At 40.5% G+C, this 24993-nt stretch overlaps 1 protein-coding gene across 2 annotated transcripts in view; it reads right to left on the bottom strand.

Moving 5' to 3' along the window:
* The window catches only part of rsrc1 (arginine/serine-rich coiled-coil 1), a 142467-nt gene that overhangs the window by 98501 nt on the left and 18973 nt on the right, over positions 1-24993 (bottom strand). For both annotated transcript variants that reach the window (XM_081614507.1, XM_081614508.1), the window contains exon 4: positions 17050-17250. In XM_081614507.1, coding sequence (XP_081470633.1) covers positions 17050-17250 — 201 coding nt within the window. The remainder of the gene's footprint in view (positions 1-17049; positions 17251-24993) is intronic.

The raw sequence follows: 24993 nt of genomic DNA, 5'->3' as shown, positions 1-24993 counted from the left end.
GCATCCGTCACAAAAATGGCAAATAAAATGCACAGAGTTCTGCAGCCGTGACGTGACAATGCACGTAAAAGTTTTGTGAAAACTTTTCCAAGCCAGATTTAGAGGAAAAAAACTGATTTAATTTCAGTGTTTCATATTCAGGAGGAGTTGGAGACCGGACAAAAAGTAAAATGGGAACAGAGAGAGCAATCAATTTCCCCGTGGTTTTCCTCAATAGCGCTCAGCCCTTTCATAGCTCCCAATTACAACCAATCCTAATCAAAGAAATACCTCTCCGTTATTGAGATCCAGACAATGACACTCCACATTTCTCCCTGCTCCTGAAGCATGTACATTGCCCTACTGGCGCACAAAGAACGAAGCGCCGTGCTATACCACGGCAGTCGGGACGCCTGTCTTTAAAGGCGTCCCGAAGAAAGAAAAAAAAAATCACATGTGGAAATCTTTTGGCTCTCCTCACAGCCCCAGAAAACCTGATGGGAAACAATGGCAGCCCGGTGCAGCATCTGTCATGGCACAATATAAAAAGATGATCTTGGCAATGAACGGACACACACACACACACATACACACACACAAAAAAAGGAGAAACAGAACACAAGAGAGGGAGTTAGATGGAGGGGCGGGGAGGGCCGGGCGACGGTGGTAATTCATTTGCAAATCAGGCCCTGGTGCTCAGGTCTATTTCAAGCTGCTGGTGGGTGCCAGGAGTTAACAAGGTAATCAGTTTCAATCCTGCCCTTCAATTGTACATCACACCCTCAGACGGCTACTACCCAGGTCTTTCTATAGGGACAGAGGGGGAAATAGCAATCTGGCTGCTGCTGGCAGCATCCTCAGTGAATAAACGCACACACACACACATACACACGCGCGCACAAAGACCTAAAGTAAAGTTGTAAATAGATGTATACCCGAATGCAAAAAAGTAGAGTTAAAGCAGGTCACACTGCAAAACGTATTTTTGGTCTAAATGCTAGTGCACATATCTTGGTACACGTGAAATAAGGCAAAACTGACTAACAAGTAAATTTTCAGCAAGTAATAGGAGCTTGTTTTAAATCAATAATTCCTTAATATTAACGAAAAAGTTCTAGTTCCACTGGCAGATCATTTCACTTATAACGTTAATAAAAAGCTAGTCCACGTGAAATAAGACCAAACTTAAGACATTTGCACAAGGAACTAAACTAAACTACTTGGCAAGATTGTGCTTTTGCAGTTTGTCATGCTTTAACTCTACTTTTTGCATATGTGTTTGAATGTTGATTTCGTGATTTTGCATCATTAGAATATTTGATTGCCATTTTTTTTATTTATTATGATCTATAAGGCATGATGACTTGTGGTTTGGTGATTTGAAATGTTTGGCCATCCTGTGGGATATTTTAGAAACAAAAACAAGATATTTGCTCCAAATTTGAATAACTGTGAAGTAAAGCATTTGCATTTCAACTAACATATTCTGCTGGGTTTCCAGAGTTTCTGATACGTATTGTAATGCCCACAGGTCACCTGGTCCACCTGCTTGGATGTTCTGCAGAACTTTTTTGGTTCTATTTGCTTTGCCAAATACAGAGTGCCAGCAGAGACAATGCTGCGCCGCACCCCAAAGTGGTACATGCAGAGTGTTAGAAAGAAAACAGAGCTAAACCTGCTCTAATCCTCTCTTCCTCTTTCTGTATCCCTCTCTTTTAGCCTGTGTCAGCTGTAACCGGCTGGCCTGTGAGCCAGTTAGTCCCTGCTAGTCCCTCATCTGCATAATCAATATGACAACCTTATTTTTCTGATGCAAACAGGATTTTGCCTGCGAGCTGAATTTGCCGGTGTGTGTGTTGGGTGCCCAGTCTGCTCCTGGCCAGCCACAGTCATGGCCCTCTTTAGCCTTAATTAGATTAGGTGCGATTATCCCAGCTCTACCTTACAAGTGTACGGGCAGGATAAAGGGGCCACAAAGGCCCGGCCTGTCACAGGCACCGGGGCTCTGGTCCGCAGGTTATCAGAGTCCGCTGAGACACGCCGCAGACATTGTTATTCATATCATCCACACGCCGTTTTCTGCTGTTGCCTTTCTCGCTCCTTTTTATTTTTCCCTCTTCTGTATCCGTGGTGTCAAACTGGCGTAATCGCCGGCCTGGGTAAGTCTGCCACTCTTTCTGTCGGTCTGTCAGAAAACAAAACAACATCGCCCCGAGCACTTTGCAGTCTGGCCTGGAGGGAGAGATATCTGGAGTATGTGCGCTCTTGTTGCGCGCTTGTGTGTCTTTTACGGTTTTCTGTTTGGCTGCAGACGTTGAGGAAAAGGGGCGTAGAAGGGAGAGCCAGCCCAGTTCCCACGCTAATGCAAATCAACAGCACAAGGCTGAAATCCACACAGAGTGGTTCACGAGGTACTCTGCTCTAAACGCATAAATGTAACCTAATTAGCTCTGCGAGAAGGTGAGCGTTGTTTGTTAAAGAAGTATTTTTATTGCATAAAGACTTACAATAAAACTGTCTTTTACTGCAGTAGCATAATCTGATGATAAGATAACCCTTTTTTTTTTGTTTTCCTGTTGAGACAAGATTTTCATTTGAAATCTCCTCACATTTCAAGGATTTAACAACGTTCTGAAGTCTAACAAGAGTCATTGGAAGAGAAACTAGACCACAGATCCTCCATCAGTGGGCATCAGATGTTTTTGTTTTTTTTCTTCCACATATTCATTCTTTGTCTCGTGTCCAACTCATCTGGAAAGTTTACAGAAGAAAAGATCCATCAAAGTCTAAACTGGCCCAAAAACATGGTCCTTGTTAAAGTCCAAAAAGCTAACGGAAATCTTGTCCAGTTTTTTTCTTTTTCTTTTTATCCCAACCATTTAGTTATTCTCACAGCAGTTATTGACAGGTTTAGATCAATACGTGCCCACCTGCTATAGATGACATGTTTTCTTGTATTTCCCATGCTGAGGAATGGCTAGAAGAAATGTAACTGTCACAAATTTATATCTCAATGAAGGATGACGGATTACTGCTCCGTTACAAAAAGTTACAAAAATGTACAAAAGTAAACTAGAAGATAACAAAAAAGTGCTTCAATTAGTTTTATTTTGAAGGAACTGGTAGTGATTACAACACTTATAAACTTTAGCACTAAATATGTCTACTCAAATTAAAGGTTGGATTTTTCTAAATGTTTGAGTGCAAGATTATTCCAGAGCAGTAAAACATAAATTCATTCTAATTTTTTTTTTTTTTTTTTTACACAACCTTACGGTTCCAACCACAAAAGGTTATAATACTAATGAACTATTTCATTGCTACAAGTTAGGCCAATTTGTAAAACTCCAGATTTCTAAAAGCACACAAGGATTTGTACAAGAGTTGTTAAAAATATTTAATAGGAATAAAAACATATTAGCTATTATCACCTCCTATCCACAGCATCCAGATACTTAATGCTGCAAAAAGAGACTCCGAGATCCTGTATGATCTCATACTTCTAACAAACTCTATATGCAGCCACACAGCAGGTGCCATAACATTGTGTCTGACTGCATTATTCAACCTGATTAATATCTGTTTGAAAACTTAACAAGATGATTTGCTACACTGTTTTATTGTCCTCCATTTTCCACTTAAACAGTTTCCAGGCAGAGCGCAGCACTGACTGATTTCTCACAGTCTCTATTAATGTCTGCGTACACAGAGTGGATTTTTTTAAAATTATTATTATTTTTTTTTTTCCTTTGCTGTTTTGAATCTTTCATTAAACACGCCGTGCAGAGTGTCCGTATAGCCAGAGCTGGGCACACACAAAGGCAGTTACAGGAAAAACTGAAAAATTTAAAAAAAGAGCAAAACGACTGAATTTTGTTCTTTTCAGCCGTTTTGAAAAGAGCAAAAGTCCCCCAAAAACTGAAAAACAGAACATCTTTTGATTTAGATCAAAAAGATGAGAAGCAAAACAGATGATCTGATGAGAGCACATAAACACAATGTTTCCAAATTGAAAGCATAAACATAGTCTGAATGCCAGTTTCCCTGCACACATGTTTGTGCCTGGAACTGGCAGGGATCCACGTTATTAGTCATCATCCGTGGATGAAATGTGACCTATTAGCTACACACACACAGACAAAAGTGACATTTTTGTTTAGTGAAGTATGTTCACACTGTATGCTTGAGAAAGGATAAAGCATAACAGTGATTTTGATTTTTGCAGATGTTTCTATTTAAGCTTAAGTAAATGTGCCAAACTATTATGTCTTTCTAGGATATGATATTTGTTGTAAATATTTAGTGGGCTTTGTCATGTGTTTCATTTTTCACAAAATCAGATTTTAGATTCATCGCTTTATATATATATATATATATATATATATATATATATATATATGAAAAAGAATTTTACTGTATTATATCGTCATTTTTTGTTGTATCGTATCATGTTGCAATGTAGGGCATCGGAAATGCATGTATGTAGCGACAGTGGAGAGGAAAAACTCTCCTTCAATGGGAGGAAACCACCAGCAGAACCAGGCTCAGTGTGAACGGCTATCTGACACGACCGGCTGGAAGTTTGAGAAGTCAGAGCATACACACAAAAAGAAGCAGAAGAGACAAAAAGTATTTGATCTTTCTTTGATAAAAAGAAGCAAAAAGTTAATGACAGTAGTAACTCCTTTAGTGGCTTCATATAAGAGAGAAACATCTTCAATTGAGCACACAAAAAAAACGACTCGGTCTTATTTTTTACCGTAAAACTCAACTCTATGAATAGCTAATGCACTCAAATCAAGACTGTGTTTACCTCAAAAAAAAAAGTGTGAAGTTGAAAAACCTGAGGGGTGTGTGTGTGTGCCAGAGGGGAATGACTAGGAGGCAAAGTAGAACACCTCCATTAGACCACCACCAAGGCTAGACGGGCGAAAGAACAAGACAGAGTACATGAGAGTAAGACCGAGCGAGACATTAGTAGAAATGAATTAAACATTGGCCAAGAGATCTAAACTTCTTCTACTGGAAAAAAAAAGTGCCGGGCTAAATGGGCAGGAATGGAGGGGAGGAGGGAAAAGGGAAAGGACGCTTCAATACCCTCCTTCTGCTGCTAGGAGCGCAATCAGAACCCTACACAAATGCCAAACTCTATCAGTGACACTAATAAGTGCTCCCATCCCTCTCTCATCACAGTCTCACATTAATCCCACTCATGTGACTGGCTAAATACACCAAGGTCTGTTTTGTTTTGCCTCATTTCAGCTAAAAGAAAATGCTCTGGAAGTGGCAGTCGATTTCAAGCCTCCACTGAGGACGATTGTTATATGCGCCTCTCAGGCAATATTTACTTCCAGCACTGAGTCATGGTACTTAACTGTACGTCTGAAAAGCTGTTTACCCAGTCTGAGAGGGGTATTCTTGTAATGATCAATGCCATTAGGCAATATCTGCAGAGCTGTATTTCTGTCTCTGAGCAGTATGGGTCAAGTGCACGGAGAAAGCTGTTCTCTTCTCGCCTCCCTCTTTTCTTTCTCTTTTATCCGACCAAAAAAAATAAAAAATGTTATTCGGTAATATGTTTTTGTAAAGACTTCTGCCAACACCGTCCTTTAACCATGGCCCAGATGAATAAGCACAAGAGCCTGGAGAAAATGAAACGCTAACAATTTGTTTCTTCTTTTTTTTTTTTTTTAGATTCAACACTACTTTGTTTCCTTCAAACAAAACCTACCTAGCATTTCCAGAAAAGGAAAAAATAAGCACTTTTTGTCAAATTCCCATTTACATAACCCTCCAAAATCGACACTGGCCTGTCATGTTTGCAGCTCATAACCTGCTGCTTATAATACCGCCTGCATCCTCTTTCTGATCCGTGAAAGCGGAGCAGCCAGCAACTTCGACAGCACCTGCTAAGACGTGGCGGCGGAAAGAGGACAGAGTGGAGAGGAAGGACAGGAGAGGAGAATATAAAAGAGAGGAAGAGGCTAATTGGATTGCTGGGGGTGGGGGTGGATGAGGTGTGGGGAGTCTTCTGTTTGGCCAGGTCTGGTCTCTGTCATCACGCTCCAGGACCTGGCTTCTCTCTGAGCCTACAGCAGGTCTCAAAAACACACACACACACACACACACACACACACACACACACACACACACACACACACACACACACACACCATTCCAAATATGCAACCCGGTTCAGGAGTCAAACTCTCCTGTGTGCCGCTGCAGCCTGCAGGGTGTCTGCTGTGTTCTTCCCCTCTCGTGTGTGAGTGTTTGCATATTCCCTTAACACCTCACTAAATGGTTAAACAGATTACAGAGCGCAGTAAGTGGATTGTCACAGCTCTCTATCACACACTCAGAGTGTCTCTCCGGTGATTATACGTAGCCAGATTCCCCCCCCTTTCACACACACAGTCAAAAAAAAAAAGGAGCAGAAAAAACTTCTGTTATCGTTCGTACACTTTTTGAATGCTTTAATATTATTAGTGAAAATAAATAAAGTATAGATCGTAATTTGGAATCACAGATTATCTGATAATCATAAAACTTTTACTTTTGGAGATGTTGCCGAGCAACTACGCAGGTCAAAGCAAAAATGTCCACACGCCCCATTGAACTTTGTTATATTCACGTTACAACCAAAAACTTTCATGTATTTTATCTGGATTTGAAGTGATTTAACTTTTCCACAAATAAAAATCTAAAAATCAAACCTTGGGCACCCTAACTGTGAGAAACTCATTGTACTTCAATTCCAGCTGTGAGTCTGTCTCTGCAAGCTTTGCACATCGACGGACATTATTCCCCATTATTCTTTGCAAAATAGGTTAAACGTCAACAAATTAGATGGAAATCACTTGTGAAGTTCCCTTTTCAAATGTTCTAAAGTTCATTTGCTGATTCTTTTGACTTTTATAACATATTAACTATTAAGCAAGATTATTTAAGATTTAAGAACAGGGATGAAGTACTGTGTGTGTTTTAAGTATTTAATATAAGGATTGTTGTCATAAGTGCCAATAAAGTGAGGCACTTTAAACAAAGACTGTCAATATGTAGCCTATAATATGCAAGCCAGCCATATTGGATTTTGAGGTCAGGCGATGTCAGAAACCTCCAATTCCAGTTGGAATTACACTACTATTACACTATTACACTATTACACTAGCTCTTGTTGACAACAAGAACATGAAAACAGGAATGAACGACAAAATACTTAGAAGAAAAAAATGATCAAAGTGGTTCTCAACTCGTTAATTATCCTTCACATAGTTATGAAACCAGTCAAAGTTGGGATTAATTTCAGATGTTTATTTCAAAAGTCTGCATGGATTGCTGTTGTCTTCATCGCCTGGTATTCTGAACCTTTAGAAAGGGCAGCAACAACATTCCAACAACATCGTGTGTATAAGTATGTACTGTATTAATGTGTGAATGAAAAACTGCATGAAACTGATCTCGAATCTGTTTATATGATTGGACTGATTTAATTTAATATTTCTAGACTGGAATCGTTTGTCTTGTAAAGTGCTTTGAAATGTAGCATGTTATGAATTAGCGCTCCATAAACAAACTGAAACCAAAGTGAATTACCCTAAACACCCAATCAAGACATAAAAAAAAAACCTACACTCTTCAAGAAGATATTAATATTATTGCATTTACACATTTTTGTTCTTGCCTATTAGGTTTACAGAGTTACCACCAGATGTCTGGGGGTTTTGCATTTTATCACAATCTTTAATTTGTGTGCATAAATGTTTTAATGTGAAAGTGAGGATTTGGGCTGTTTTCCACTTAGAGTTAATGTTATGTTTGCTTGATGACAAAAAAAAAAAAATCTAATGACTGAATAGCTACGGGCCATGAACCACAGCAGCTGCACCCCTCAGTGTGTGCAGGCGTTAGCGTACAGGGACGTGAGAGCGTCTGGGTGGGTGTACTGTCCCCCCTTTTGCATGTAGACATCACTTCAACTTCCATCGTTTACCACCCACCCAAAAAAAAAAAAATACACACACACATGCACACGCACGCACGCACGCACGCACGCACGCACACACACACATGACTTTAGCCTCACCCATCCGTGTCTCTTGCTTCTGGCCACCAGACTCACCTTCCCCTCCACAGACTCCACCCCCACCCCCAATTGGTGCGCACACAAATAAAAACCCACACTTACAGCTCACTGATTCAAGTCAATGCGAGCGTATCCTAACCTTCCGAGGACGGCGTTTGAAGTCTTTTTTACCTCCCCAGACCCACTTTCCCAGTGCCAGACACAGCCTAAAGTCCTGCAGACACTCACAGCAGCCTGTGGTCCCATCCACACCACCCATACACACATTCCCAGCAGGCTGAGAGGCAGCCGCAGGCAGGAGCTACAGACACAAACACACGCGCGCACACACACTCACGCTTACTTTTTCGGTGTATTATCAAACCTAATGAGCTGATAGATGTTCGACGGAGGCAAAGAAGCAGACAATCAGTTCCTCAGAGCGAGAAAAGACGGGAGAGAAAAATCAACAACGCTAAGTACAAATGTGTGTGTCTGCTTGTGTGTGGGTTTTTTTTTATTTTATTTTATTTTATTTCTACCTCGCAGCATCTCGCCTTTCAGAGGTTAAAGCTGAGTGATGGAGAAGAGCTAGCCAAAGCAGGGCCTGCAGGTCCTGCCGGGATCCCTGCGGTGGAGCTGGGCTCTGTTTGGCTTGTCGGGGAGGAGACACGGTAATGAGGGGAATTATTAAACAATCACATTCGCGGCACTCGGCTGCAATCAGTGGGCACTGCTTTATAGGCACGAATCAGACAAATACCTACGGTGTTAAAAATGTATTCCTATCTTGATAAAAAAAAAAAAGATTCTAGCTGAAGTCCCGAGGCCAGAAAATCCTTCCTATGCATCGGCGAGAACATCAATGGGAGGCTTTAATTAAAGACGGGCAGTTATCTCATTTCTTTAACCCTCAGCTCATTATATCAGCTCCGGTATTAAATAATAAGTGTAAGAACATTAAAGGTCTTTGGAGGGATAAGAGGTCTCCGTGGCGCTCCCATGGCCTCGCTTTTGCCCACTCTTCACTCGGCTGACACTGAAATAACTAAGATGGCCCTACGCACTTCAATGAACCAGTGTGGACACCGAGTTCAGCCTAATTGGACAGACCTCGCTGATTGAGCACGAGACGACGGCCTGTTCGCGTTCTTCTCCAACCCTGACGATCCGTCACAGAGAAAAAGAAGCTGGCAGAGCTCACGGGAAAGGGCAAGGATTTCTTTTAAAAAAGATAAAGCAATTGAATGTGTATATAGTTTGCCAGGTTTAATCATTTATAACAATTTTTATTCTTTTTTTTATTTACACACACCAGCAATAATATAGAATTGCCCATCTGCTGCTAATTTTTGTCATTTTGATTGGTGGAGCTCCTTGAGTTTCCCTGCTGTGACTGACCGTATAGTTTCCACACAAAGATATTTGTTGTACTAGTAAGAAAGGGAAAAGTGTAGCCTTCACGGAGCCAGTTCACTGGCACTGGGCAGCAATATGTAGGGGAGGGATATGCAACTCTTTGCATGATGACTATGATTACCCCCACGGTTTTTCTGGTGCCTCACTAACATTTTAAATATTGGGAATGGTATGACAGAATATTTGAAAAAAGTATTTTTGTTTTACAAATATTATCTACTTTTGTTTTTCTATTTGTAATTTTAGCTCTTGCGCCCTTTTTTGAACACTAACTTGACAGAAAAGGAAGTGGAGACCGAAGAGAATGACTTGCAGCAAATGGGTCAAGTCCAGGAATTGAACCCGGGACAAACTCTATCAAGAACTATCGCCTCTGAACATGGTGTGACTGCTCTACCGACTGAGCCACCCAGAAACCCTTGATTATAGTTTAGGAGAACTAAAAATGATGTACAAAAAACACACCTTCAGCTGGTGAGTATGTGGAATTAAGCTTTTTCTAGTTGTTTACCTTTAACTAATTATTATTGAACCATGCAGGATTATGGCTACAATTCAACTGGACCATGCATCATTGAATCTGATATCTACAGTCCACATAGGTGTTCAGCCTATTTACCTGGATTTCATAGAATCTGACTGATTATATACTGCTGGTTAAAATAAAGTGCCTTGATGTACAATATGTACTGAATTAGTGCTAAATAACTGGAATAGTTTTTCAGATAAGATGAGAACAAATTTTAAAAAGTTACTTATTTGCAGATTGCATTCATTTTGCCTGGTTCATTTCAGAGGATTACATCAGGTGAATGGAGAGCGAGCCGGCATTTCTGAAACATTTCAAACATAAAATTATGTGTAATCATTCAGATGTTGCAAATTAACCATGCACTGATGAACACAGCTTTGAAATGACCAGTAATTCTATATTAGTCTTATTTAACCTTACATCAAAATAAACTTCAGGAAAGCTTTGTCCGACTACGTAAAAAGCTAAACTTTCACAGAAGAAAAAAGAAAAGTGATTCCTAGAGGAAGTAAGATGGACTGAAACTGAACTACCAACCTTGTTCACAAGCCTTACTAAACCCCTGCATGCACACGCACACACGCACACACACACACACACACACACACACACACACACACACACACACACACACACACACACACACACACACACAGAGAACCCTATCATCAACCACTTACCCTTTGCCACTGGTGAAAGGCAACAAGATCTCTTAACAACGACTCGTCTTTTTCAATAAATTTTGCATGAAAACATACCGCCGGAGTACCAAGTTGCCTGCTGTCATCCTAGAGGAGTCTTAAATGTTTAATGACAACAACACCAAACACATGTGTGCGCACACAGAGTTGGTGTCAGGGTGCCGCTGTGATGGGGCCCCTCTTTTATCCTGACAGACACTATAAAGCTCCGGAGCCTCTTCACCACCCAACCCCACTCTTCGCTCTTCTTCTTTCACCCAGCGAAGGAACCTGGATGGAAATGAAGTTGGAGTGTTATAATAGGTGTATGAGTGCGTGTTTTGGGTGCAGGTGAAAAGGAAGAGGAACACGCTTGTATAGATCCTACCCTCGTCTTTATGAGGGAAAGTCGGATGGGAGGCGAGGGGGGAAAAAAAAAGGATGCGTCTTATTTTAGACAGGATATAGGGTTTCAAAGATTCCGTGACGGAAAAGTCTTTTACATTTTTTCTTTTGCTAGAATGGGGACTTTTTCTGAGCCCCAAACTCAAACTTAAACCTCAAACTATTTTAATTGTAACTAGAGAGGAGCACAGGAGGCACATTGTGAGGGATGCCAGAGATGCTTCTGGTCCTTGTAGGATATCAGAGAAACGTTTCTCTGCACTCTCGCCTCAAAGTCAACCTTGCTCCTGGTGAATGTTGGACCACTTTAGGAGAAAGGTCTGCTTTGTCAAAAATCCAGTGTGCGGTATTCATGGGCAAGAAGGTGTAAATAAGGAGAGGAAATAAGAAGAGGAACTGGCGCGGCAATGAGAGTCAGCTCTTCTACAGGCGATTTCACGCCAGATCTGATTGGTCCACTTTAGACTGGCTTTCTGTAGGTTTCACCAACTCAAATTTAAGGCTTTTCAAGACCTTATGAGTGAAACTTAAGACTTGTATCACAACAGAAATGTAGAAAAGAAAATTGCAAATACATAATAACATCCAATGGGGTGTCAACAGAAGTGAGCCAATGGCTAAGACAAACATCGTCCAGCCAACTTGAGATAAAAATGTACTAACTCCTGATATATGTACAAAAGCTAGCTAGCTTGACCCTTGCTAGCTATCTAATCAATCAAAAATGAAATGATAAATAAACACACCAAGAAAGTCCAAGCCTAAATGGTCCTGCTCAAAATTTACCGTGCAAGACAACAGGACACCCTTCCTCCAGCCTCCTTATCAACATCCCAACAATACTCATTGTTTCCTTTAATGTTAAGGCCATTCGTGTCCAGTCAGTGTTACAGTTTCATCAAAATGATTCAATCCTAGCAGGTTTAATCAACTTGCCTCCGAGACAGCTGTATCAACCATTTGCAATATATTAACACGTCCACAGGTGGAAATGCAAACACACAGGTACACAAAACAACAAACATCCATGCAGGCAGACCAGCTAAAGCAGGGTCAGAGATAAAGAAAAAGATTCCTATCGATGCTAAAGGATATTGAAGCCTTAATAAGAAAATAGATATAGTCTCCCGGCCTTACGTTGCACTGTTAGCTTTATTTGTTTTTGTGATTGTGATCTAAGAAAGGCAATAGCTTAAAATAAATAGAACATGTTTCCTTCAAAGTAAGGCTGCTATCCCCGCCTCTGTTAAATAATACACTTAAGGCTTGATGTTTTTTTTTTCAAAGATTAATCAAAGCGTTACATTTGTTGTACAACACTTTGATCAGCTGTTATGTTGTTGTTATTTAAGTCCTTTAGAAATAAAGTTGTATGCTATGGTATGGAAAATCTGCACTCAAAATGAAATGTTTTTATGTCGATCATATAGTCAGTTACATATGTTTTACTTTGAAGTTTACAAAACATTGGCCAGCTTGTGCAATTCTAAGAAAATAATCAAATTGTGAATATTTCAATCCTACCTTAATATTTAATTGGTGCCTGCCATAGCAATGCATAGGAGGTATGAGGGAAAATAGCAGTATTTCAAAAGAGCTTATATTTTATAAACAATAATATTACTGGTTATTAATTTGGTGTTAAGAGATGAGCATTTTTTTCTGGTAACGAACTGCCACGAAGTATAAAGCAGATATTTGCTTTTGTGTTCAATGTGTGTTTTATAATATATTTATTTGTAATATATTTATCAGCAATGACAAAAAAATTCACCAACTGCACAATTCTTTAGTGTAAGAATGTAGTATTTCAAAAGAGCAGAAGAAATCTTATGATTTTTGAACAATAACAATATTTGTTGCTAATCTGTTGCTAACAACAAGTGCCATGAAGTAAACATCTGATTTTTACTTTTGCAAAATTTACTTTCTTCTGTCTAAGCATATAAGCAGTATTTCAAAAGAGCTTATGTTTTATAAATAATTTGGTGTTAAGAGATGAGCTTTTTTTTTCTGGTAACAAACTGCCACGAAGTATAAATCTGATTTTTACTTTTGTGTTGAATGTTTGTTTTATAATATATTTACCACCAACGACAAAAAAAAACATCTTCACTCTTCTGCAAAATTTACCAACTGCACAATTCTTAAGAAGTATAAGACAAGTAGTATTACAAAAGAGGAACAGAAATCTTATGTTTTTTGAACATTAACAATATTTGTTGCTAATCTGTTGCTAAGAGATGAGCACGTTTTCTGGTAACCAAGTGCCACAAAGTAAACATCTGATTTTTACTTTTGCAAAATTTACCAACTTTCTTATGTCTAAGCAGATAAGCAGTATTTAAAAAGAGCTTATGTTTTATAAACAATTACGGCCTTTTTTCTTTGTTGTTGATGACACTGAATGAAAAAAGGCTCAGCTCCGGTGCGCTCCACTGACAAATCCCTTCCTCATTTCCTTAGTGTAATGTCCAGCGCACACGACAGGAGTTGTCGGCCCATTTTCAAAGCCTGAGAGACACATTAGTCGACAGAAATCCTAGGTATAATGGTTCGATCGGGTTCGTCGTACCATGTGGTGTCCATCCACATGGGCACAAAATAATGGCTATAAGTCCAGTTAACTAATTTTAAAACCAGGCATTAATCAATGCTTTACTAGAATCTACCTGTGATGCATGTGGCTAGAATCGGTGTAAAGTCCTGACTGAATGAAAATCATTATAACCTATTTATGTCACATTAACGAAGAACAGCTGAAAACTTACCGGGTTTATCAACTGAGATAGCAATTTGGCTCCAACTCCTCCCCTTGTCATTTCTATATTTTTTTGCATGAAATGCTGAATAAACATTAATGATACCACAAATCATCTCCGATGTCTGCTGGACTTCAGGTTGCACCGTTTCAGCTGTTTGGGATTCCCCTCCGTAATTTCCCCTCAGAAAGCACAGAGGAGAATCCACGCTTTCTGATTGGCTACCTGTCACATTCAACGAGCAGCATTAAGCTCCCAGATGGGGAAAACCCCTGATTTAGATCGGAGCGCCACAACGATCTACCGTAACACACCACACACCGCAGGATGATCGGTTAAATCGGCCAACGATCTAAGATTGTCATAAGGGAAAAATAGGGGCAAAAAATGGTGTAGTGTGAACTATTGCATTAGGTAGTCGGATGTGCCCATTGTCTCTATTTAAATCTAGTGATTACTGAAGGGCAATACAGACTTCATAATCTGCACTCTTTTGGTTGAATGCAGTATTTATTTCCACTTTGGCTTTATGTTGTTTATTTATTCAAGTACGTTTATTGTTAATGGAGTCTGAGAATCCATTTTATTTTTGTTTTTGGTTGTTTTGTATATTTAGTTTATCAGTTCCAGTGTTATGTGTTCTTTTGAAAATAAAGTGTATTTATCAGGAAATCGCATGTATTAGTCATTTCCATTAAATCAGTGTCAAAAGGTCTTGAAACAATATTATTGTTTATTGCAATAATTTTTTAGACAATTAATCGTCCAGCAAAATTTGTTATCGTGACACGCCTAGCCAGATCATTAAGTGCTAGTTTGTAGATCTTTGAGGAAAATATACAGAAATTTATATTAGAATGATTTTGTAAGGCAGGTCCAATTAAGAAAAAGTGAAGGGGTGTGATACCTTCAGGTATACAGAGGGGCAAAAAAGTATTTAGTCAGCCACCAATTGTGCAAGTTCTCCCACTTAAAAAGATGAGAGAGGCCTGTAATTTTCATCATAGATGTACCTCAACTATGAGAGACAAAAGGAGAAAAAAAATCCAGAAAATCACATTTTCTGATTTTTAAAGAATTTATTTGCAAAATATGGTGGAAAATAAGTATTTGGTCAATAACAAAAGTTCATCTCAATACTTTGTTATATACCCTTTGTTGGCAATGACAGAGATCAAATGTTTTCTGTAAGTCTTCACAAGGTTCTCACACACTGTTGGTGGTATTTTGGCCCATTCCTCCATGCAGATCTTCTCTAGAGCTGTGATGTTCTGGGGCTGTCGCTGGACAACACGGACTTTCAACTCCCTACACAGATTTTCTATGGGGTTGACATTTGGAGACTGGCTAGGCCACTCCAGGACCTTGAAATGCTTCTTACGAAGCCACTCCTTTGTTACCCGGGTGGTGTGTTTGGGATCATCGTCCTGCTGAAAGACCCAGCCACGTTTCACCTTCAATGCCCTTGTTGATGGAAGGAGGTTTTCACTCAAAATGTGACGATACATGGCCCCATTCATTCTTTCCTTTACACAGATTAGTCGTCCTGGTCCCTTGGCAGAAAAACAGCCCCAAAGCATGATGTTTCCACCCCCATGCTTCACAGTAGGCATGGTGTTCTTTGGATGCAACTCAGCATTCATTCTCCTCCAAATACGACGAGTAGAGTTTTGACCAAAAAGTTCTACTTTGGTTTCATCTGACCATATGATATTCTCCCAATCTTCTGGATTATCCAAATGCTCTCTAGCAAACTTGAGACGGGCCTTGACATGTACTGGCTTAAGCAGGGGGACACGTCTGGCACTGCAGGTTTGAGTCCCTGGCGGCGTAGTGTGTTACTGATGGTAGCCTTTGTTACTTTGGTCCCAGCTCTCTGCAGGTCATTCACTAGGTTCCCCCATGTGGTTCTGGATTTTTGCTCACCGTTCTTGTGATCATTTTGACCCCACGGGGTGTGATCTTGCGTGGAGCCCCAGATCGAGGGAGATTATCAGTGGTCTTGTATGTGTTCCATTTTCTAATAATTGATCCCACAGTTGATTTCTTTACACCAAGCTGTTTACCTATTGCAGATTCAGTATTCCCAGCTAGGTGCAGGTTTATAATTTTGTTTCGGGTGTCCTTTGACAGCTCTCTAGTTTTGGCCATGGTGGAGTTTAGAGTGTGACTGTTTGAGGTTGTGGACAGGTGTGTTTTATACTGATAACGAGTTCAAATAGGTGCCATTAATACAGGTAACAAGTGGAGGACAGAGGAGCCTCTTACAGAAGAAGTTACACAGCTGTGAGAGCCTGAAATCTTGCTTGTTTGTAGCTGACCAAATACTTATTTTCCACCATATATTGTCAATAAATTCTTTAAAAATCAGAAAATGTGATTTTCTGGATTTTCTTTTTCTCCTTTTGTCTCTCATAGTTGAGGTACATCTATGATGAAAGTTACAGGCCTCTCTCATCTTTTTAAGTGGGAGAACTTGCACAATTGGTGGCTGACTAAATACTTTTTTGCCCCACTGTAGATCTACTAACAATTGTGTACACTCCTATCACGTTTGGCAGTATTGTCTTGGGGCAGAATTGGGAATGTGTTTCTGGTAGAAGCAGAGAAAGGTCTCTAAAGGTGTTATAGCAGTAGTGCAGCATAGATGCATCTACTACACTAAATCTGATCTTGGTCTGCATTACAGTCATAAGAGGCCTCAAAGTTACCAGTGGAGATGTCAACCTTTCTTACTTCAGTAAGATGTCCTTTTGTTCCTGGCACTAGCTACAAAGACACAGAAGGCGCATATGATCTTGTTTTGTTTCTAGACTTATTGTACCTGACCCCAGAGGGAGGAAAAACAATCACCATGTTGTTCTGGTGACCAAAGCGCTCTTACAAGCTAAACCTGCACAGAGTACCTTTCTACCACTTATTTGTCTGACTGTGACGTTTTTTTATTTTTTTTCCTGACAGCAGGGAATCGCATGACATTACAAGGCCTATGCCTAATAGCAGGATGGGAGAAGGAGAAAAATATGAGCTGATGGATTGATGAATGGAGGGACTGAGTGATGGATGGAGCAGCAGACTTTCTGGACTCAAAGTTTGTATCTGTATATCACCAATCAACATATTCTGGTCCCACGTGGGGATGGTAGTTTCAAATGAGCTGTGCAGCAGGAGCAGCCATGTCAACACGCAACTTATCCTTCCGCTCACCCTTTCTTGTCTTTACTCTTGTCCTTGTCTCGGTCTCTTCCTCGGTCTCGCTCCCTCTCTTTCTCCCTGTCCCGGTCGCGGCCCTTGCGCCGACTCCTGTCCCGCTCCCGGCTGTTGCTGCGGCTCTTTTTGCGGTTGTGGCTTGTTCGGTGGCCGCGGCTGCTGCTCCTGCTGCGAGACCGTCGGTGACGAGAATGAGACCTGGAAGAAAATAAAACCACTGTTAGAATACGGAGGCTGCATCGAATGAAAAGATTTTCCAAGTCTTGCCACACTGGATTCAGGTCTGGACTTTGACTAGGACATTCTAAAATGTTTCTGGGTAGAGTACTCGGTATCTGGAATCTATGTTTGCCTTGAACCCAAAGCATGAGCACACTTATTTTTTTCTTACATAATCTATTTTGTTCTTTTAACATTCACACTTCTTAATTTCATACCAGCCTAATATAAATACTTCAGCAAGACAACCCATGTTTCTTTAACCCTTTTCATTGTGACTCCCTGCTGTATTATTTTTAAGTTTCCACTTGAGTTATTTTCTGTAGGTATTTACAAAAAGGCCATAAATCATTCTGTCCAAATGTAGTTAGGGCAGTTTCATCAACTAGATGTATGTGGTAGTAGTGACAGGAAACAAAACTGACAAACAAGTTGTGTGAACCTGGAATTTGTAGATGCAGAACAGAACAGGTAATGTTTCGCCGGATGATTTTTGTACTTCGCAGAGAAAACTCTCCGAGCAAAACATATTTCAGTGTAATGAAGGCTTGTAGCTGGGTTTTTGGAACTACAGCAGACCTTAAATCAAAACCAAATTGATGAAATCTACTCAAACACCCATCACAAAATTAGATCAGCACTGTATAGATTGCATTATACTATCACAGCACAGTAATGTTTGCATCCTTTAAACCACAAAACGATACTTAATCTGATCAAATTTCCCAAGAGTGGAAGGATTCATCTTTCATTGGATGGGTGTAATAATAGTTCTATACAAACCAATACACCATAAAACAGACACACACACACGCAAACACACACACACCCAAACACACACTGCAGAAATGGAGCCAATTAGAGACGGGCTTAGAGGAAGACCTGTCCTCAGTATTGATCCTGACGCTGGACCTCTGGTCTCCGAGAGATTTACAGTGGAAGATTTACTTTGTTAGCTGTAGCACACAAAAATTTATACACTGATTTAAACAGCAGAGAAAAAAAATCTAAAGTAACTTATGTGTCATTGCAACTAAATGATCTAATAAACCCTATTTATGTGTCACAGTACATAACACAGACATGCTGTATAAATATGAGTGTTTACGTGATTGCAGTTTGTGTCTCGAGCACATTGTGTGCGTGTGTGTGCGTGCTCAAATGGGTTCTGGGTGGCGGGGTTGGGGGAGGGCCATGATTGGTTGCCTCAGTGGAAATCGGCAGCTGAGATGCCGTTATTTTCCATCATCTATCATTTTATTGATTTGTCTATAAAAACAGTCAAACCTGCTGTCCGTGAGCTTTATTGCTTTCCCCCCTTTATTAGTTTGCAGTTTGGGACATCCAGAGCTGTCTCTCTCCCAACAGAGAACTAATCATTTTCTTCAGACACCTGTCACCACCCTAACAGACAACACTCCGACAACTGTTGCAATCAATTAGGCCTCGGCGATCCTGATCACCCGAGGGCCACCGAGCCATGTCAAAGTCTCTCTGTGAGGGAATCTTGGGGAAAAGGAAAAAAAAAGGATAAAAAAAAGAAATACAAAAAAAACCCAAGGCACTTTTTCCAAAGTCACTGATGCCCAAGCAAAGAACTTTCTCTTTAGAAGTTAAAGTCTCAAAATGATGTTTTTTTTTTGTTTTGTTTTTTATATTTTGACTTGACTTGTTTTGTGCAGGAATAAACCACTGGATCAAGACGTTAATCCCTAATACACAGCGAAAAATACATTATATCGCAATAACTTATCCTACAGCGAAAAGTGAGAAAAAGTGACAAGAGTTAGAAAGCAAAGGAGAGGAGAAAAGCAACAGCTACGAATCTGTCATTTGTTATCCACTTTATGGACTCTTGATGATAATGTTTGTCTGGTGGATCTGCCCTCCATTCGGACTGACTCAGAACTGGGCCGGCTTGACCCGTTACAGTTTGCTTACCAGTTATATGTTCAAGCATCTTGAGGGCAAAAAAACCCATGCACAGCTTTTATTTAAGGATTTTACTTCAGCTCTTAATATGATTCGACCCCACATCTTGCTGAACAAACTCCTCCACCATCTTAATCTTGAGGTTGTCTTAGTGAAGTAGATTTTAGACTTTTTACATGCACAGGCCGACAATTAGAGCTTGCAGTTGACACTGTTAGTCAGTCTGCTGCAGTAGGAAGCGATTCATCATGGACCTGTTTTTTGACTACTTTGTGAAGTGGTGTGATGAACATTGCCTGAAGCTGAATGCCAGAAAAACAAAGGACATGGAGATAGAGTTCAGGAAAACTACCCACCCTGCTGTAACAACAATAATCAATAAATCTCTAGTGGAAACTGAGGACAGTTACAGATGCTCAGAGACAATCGTGGACAATTCAACTTCGACCACAACACTGCAGCAATTTGAAAAGAGGGCCAAGAATGACTTTGTTTCAATAAAATCTGAATCGTTTTAGCTTTGATAAAACACTCCCGTTTTTATGTTGCAGATCTTTTATCGAGTCCGTTTCAACATTTGGTATCACTGCTTTGCATGGCAATGTGTCATAGAAAAATAAGAACAGTCTGTTCTGTCTTGTTAAAACGGCCAGCAAAATAATTGGCATTCGGCGGCGCCCCATGTCTTATATCTGGAACAGACAGATTGTGAAAAAGGTCAAAACAACCGTAGCCAGCAGAGACCATCCCTTTTAGAGGAATTTGTTCTCTTTCCCTCAGGTCGAAGGTACAAGTTGCCGTCTATAAGGTGCAATCATCCTACGCCAAGGTTGCCCTTTGTCAGCGATTTTGCTCGTAACCTTTATGGATGCTAGTCCTAGGTGCAGCCAAAGTGTTGATGGGATCTGATTAGGAGTTTACGTGGCCTTATGATCGGGTCGCTCCTTTGTGCAGATGATGTGGTTCTGTAGGCTTCATCAGATCGTGATCTCCAGCTTTCTCTGGAGCTCACAAGCCGACAGGATGCAGATTAATACCTCCGAATTTGAGACTATTGTTTTGAGCCGGAAAAATGCAGAAAGTCCTCAAACCAGGTTTCAAAGATTATTGTTAAAAACAACTCTGTGTAGTGTGTTTTTCTTTCCCACCGGAAGCAATCTTGACTTCGTGTTTCTTTGCTTATCTGCGTCTCAATCCTGGAGCAAATCACTGATGAAGCTATTGCTGCCATTACCCATGTGTAGCCTTATTCTTAGAAAATGTGTGTCTGGCTTACTCTGTTTTGTTGATAGACAAAGCAATTGTCAGAAATTGCTGACATAAACTCTGTGAATTCTTTTTTCAAGAGAAAGTACACCCGTCCCTGTGCTCTTGCAGGGATTTGTGCTTCTTTTCTTAGACTGGAATACGAGTGTTTTTCAATTCACCTCACTGTTCTGTCACTTTACAGCAGCTTGGGGCAGAAAGTATACCACTTCCCTTAATAAGCCAAGTTTTGTCGGAGGATTCTTTCTCTAAAAGAGAGTGTTTCATTAAATATGCTTGCTAAGGAGGAAAGATTGCTGCATCGTCAACGGGTTTATGAAATCAGCTGGTTTCCTTAAAACTGCTTCTTCACTGTGCTATTAATTGATTGGACCAAACTGGACTCCAGATAACCAAATATAAATGGGATCTGACTGATTTGCCTGGAAATGACATTTATTGTAAATGTCTGTTTTACAAATAAACCAAACTGCATGGTGGTTTAGTATTTTGCCCAGGCACACTTGGAAACGTTAACTGGAAAATTTAAGGTTCGAATCAGCTAAATGCTGATCTGCTCAGGATAATAAACATAACGACACATGTGATTCAGAGGTACATGTGAGAGTGGTCGCAAGAGATGTGATTTATAGTGTTTAATGCACTGCACACAACTTGACAAGGCCAAAGTCAGAAAATGAGTTCTAATGGAAAAAACATGAAGAGAACCATAAATGAGTTAACATTGTTTGTGTATGTTTATAATCAGCAGTACATGAGGAAAAATGCAACAAAGCCACAGAGTTCCAAGTCTGAATCCTATATTTACAGCCAAGCAAATTTTGGCCAGAAGCAGAGGAAGCAATAACCCCAGTTCAGCTTCTCTGCTCTTGTTCTCCCTTCCCTTTCTATGTCTGATGGCAACACAAACATCCCACTTCTGGGGTGTGCAGCAAATTAAATTTACTGTAGTTAATAGAGTGAGCCTGTGCTGCTAAATGTCAATTTCCTGACCAAGTCCTTCCCCTTGGAGAATGATTAGCTAATTTGAGGCTGGGAATAAATGGGCTAATGCAGGACACACACAGATAAACAGCCCCAGTTGGACACCATTCCAAGCTCTTCCCCTGCTTTACATTTCATTGGCTTTATTATCTCCAGGGAAAATGGGTCCCCCTATGACCTAAACATATTTTCATTTCTAATAAAAGGCCCTTGCTGCTTGCCCCCACATGCAACCCACCCACATACACACGGCCCCTCGCAGCCTTCTACCTCCATTCGTTCCTCGTTTCATCGTCCAATCCATTATATCGGAGCTCTGCAATTGGCTGGGTCCATTTTCCTGGTGAATTATCAATAGAGTAATTATGCTCCATGTTGGGAGCTGGGCTGAAGCTTATCGCCGCTGACCCCCCACGGCGTGCAGGGATATGATCCCTCACCACGGCCCATTGGGGTAATTATGTGTCCGGGTGTGAAGCTGGATGGTGCGCTGCCTTTATCTGTATGCTATTTCTGTTTTCATTGAAAATTGGACATTAACGGCAGCCATGCGATACCCACTAGTGTCAGATACAGGTGAGCGTCTCCACTGGAATCTGACCCCAGCAAATCATTATTCATAGTGCATCATTTGGCAGAAACAGACGGATCGTCCGAGAACCGTTCCTCTAACCTTATCTTGCCCCCCCGTTCAATGCGGTGATGGACATTCACCGTTTTATTTTTACCCCAAACTGCCAACCCGGGAGAGGAAGACAATGGTAGGCTTAGCTTTAAATTATATGAATTCTGCAAAACATGGAGCTCATCTCATTGGTGATGATACCCAAAGGAGCTAGCATGCCCATTAAGCCAGTGTGCACAGCAGTGATTGATGTCCATGTAACTTTAACCCATTTCCATCTTGGTAGTCTCTCGTGGCAGCCTGACGAATGATTAGCTAAAAAGCAGAAATGCACTTCCGATGTAAAATGATGGCCATCTTGTTTTCCTGAATAAAAATGGCAGCGTATGCAACAACAAAAAAACACTTTTTATCTCAAGTCTTACATTGTTTTACATTTGCATATCTAAAGAAGCAACTATAGGAGTGTCCTTAAGCAAAGGTTTTCATTTTACTAACAGCTACAGCTTTTTAAAGTTTGTTTCCTTCAGCAGGCACTGGAACACGAGTGCTAAAGTTAACGGTTGTCATGGAGACTTGATGATCCTGTGCTGCAAATTTCTAAAGGTTAAATTAGGTTATTTTAGGGATTTTTGCCTTCCTTGCCATGCTCCTCACTATGCGCAACAGTAAAATAAACATTGTTTTCCTCAGTTCCAGTCATTTCACACTTCTGGTATTTCAAATGGTTCAATATGCTGTGTATCTTAACTAGCCTCTTAGCCATTTAATAGAGAAACAAGCCCACAGCATCACAGACAACCCACCTTATTTAACAACGGGGTGCATTTCAACATACACTTTAACTGCAGAATACAAATTTAATCCATCTGGATCTTGAAATCTCCATTTAAAATACAGGAAACAGGTTCCAACTCACCTGAAAAATGAACAGCACCCAAACTATCAGCCATATTCAGCATAATAACAGGCCTTAATCCCACACAATAGAATTGACAGAAGAATTGTAAAGGGAAACATTAATACAATTGACTGAGCACAGTTTCTGTGGGACTGTTTGATATGATGAACAAGAATGAGAAGTGTTTTTTTTTGTGTGTGTTTTGTTTTGTTCGAAAGGTAAAAAAAAAAACAAAAAAAAACTCTTCAACAAGAAACGAATGTTCCCAGGGTCTTAATGCGGCATCGGAAACATCTGGTTGTTCAGATATGCTCGTATTTACAAGCTATGCTGCATTTATCCATCCTTTCCATCCTGACCTACCTCAGGCTTTGTCTTATTGAGCCAGTATAACAATACTGGTTCAAGTCTACAATAGTGTTCAGTAAAAGCCAAATGTGGGTGTTGGTGAAATAAAAACAGAAAAAAAAAATCTGTTGGTATGTATGCACTAACCTACATCGACGTTAAACTGGCATTTTCCCTTGAAACTTTACCATTAATGACATGCCATACAGACTAAGGGGGAAAAGTGGCGAAACTGCTGCAAGTAGAAAGCAGGGTTAAGAGTACAGGACTATTCATGTCGTATGAAGGTAAATCAATAAAAAGAAGGACTTGAAATGCATATGTCCTGAATGCTTCTGGAATGAAGAGGGTTAAAAAAAAATCAACAACACAATCAACTGGGAAGTCCCAACGTTAACAGTAAACATTTAGATCTAATTGTTGGACAATATAGTTTATGTTACCAGAGTAACACAGACTAATAAGTAATCAAAAAGTACCCACAAGCCACATGGAAACTACCGAAAAACTCGCCAGTCAACTTTCCAAGCAGCTGATTGATTGAAAAGGAAATAAGTCTATTAAATCTAAGGCGATCCACGTTTGAAGAACTTCATTAATGTGCCGCTCCCCGTCGAGTTATTTCCAGTAACGGAGACTCGCAGCAGCTTCATGTTCAACTAAAAAGTGACTTTCCTTTTTCTTTTCTTTTTTTTTTCTGCTGCCATTTCAACGTATCTAAAAGCACCTTGAGTGAGCAATGAGCATTTCCTGCTGCCAAAAAGACGTGGAAAACAGCTGTTCCCGCCTGACGCTGCCTGCTGAATGGAATGCAAATATGTTAACCATCCAGAATTTATTACTTTTGAGTGCTCTTCAAACGCAACGGCAGACACAAGTTTAATTTATGATATTCCTCTAATTATGAGAGCTGTTGAAATCATTTCCCAAGCTGCCTCCTCCCTCCGAGCAGCCACATTATCTGTTCCCCTGGTTCACAGAACACACACACACTCTGGCTCGGCTCCGTCATCCGCCGCGCACGACTCTGCGAAAACATAAATATAGCTCCGCACGCTAAATAACACGCCGGGAATCACTGGAAAGTAGCTGACTGTGAGCACAATTAACATAGCAAAAGATGGAGCATGAAAGATTCGGAGAAACATTTTTTTTTTACTCCCCTCTCCCTCTTCGTTCCCCCCTCTGCTTCATAAAAGCGGTGTTTAGATTTGTCATAATCTTCAGTTTGCTTTTAATTTAGCAGTCGTCAACACAAACGTCTGCAATGCCGCAAAGCAGAAATGAGACCCCATGCAGGCCACCCACTCGCTGTGTCCCACCAAGACACACTCACACAGTCAGATTCAGCCACAAGCCACAAGGTCAAGTCATTTAGCAGAGTTCAAAGGCCTTCAAAGGCACCTCAGATCTATATGAACCTACAACAGCCAGCCAACAATGAGGGAAAAGACGACGTTCAGCAGCTAGACGTGGACGACATCTGCATGCTTGCATATGCGCATGAGTAGGTGTGTGTTGTTAAATGTTGCATGTGTACAATGCTCAGCCACATACGACTAGCATCACTCCTCGTCGCAATCCTAAACGTGGCCGTCTGGCGCGCCCCCGCGACCCCTGACCTCCGTGCAGCCGCAGCTCGACATGACACCCATTAGCAGCTGGA

This window comes from Poecilia reticulata, chromosome 13, assembly GCF_904066995.2.
Source record: "Poecilia reticulata chromosome 13, P_reticulata-male-v2, whole genome shotgun sequence".
In the NCBI taxonomy this organism is placed as follows: domain Eukaryota; kingdom Metazoa; phylum Chordata; class Actinopteri; order Cyprinodontiformes; family Poeciliidae; genus Poecilia; species Poecilia reticulata.
Note: the sequence above shows the minus strand (reverse complement) of the source record. Positions and strands in the feature narration are given on the sequence as shown.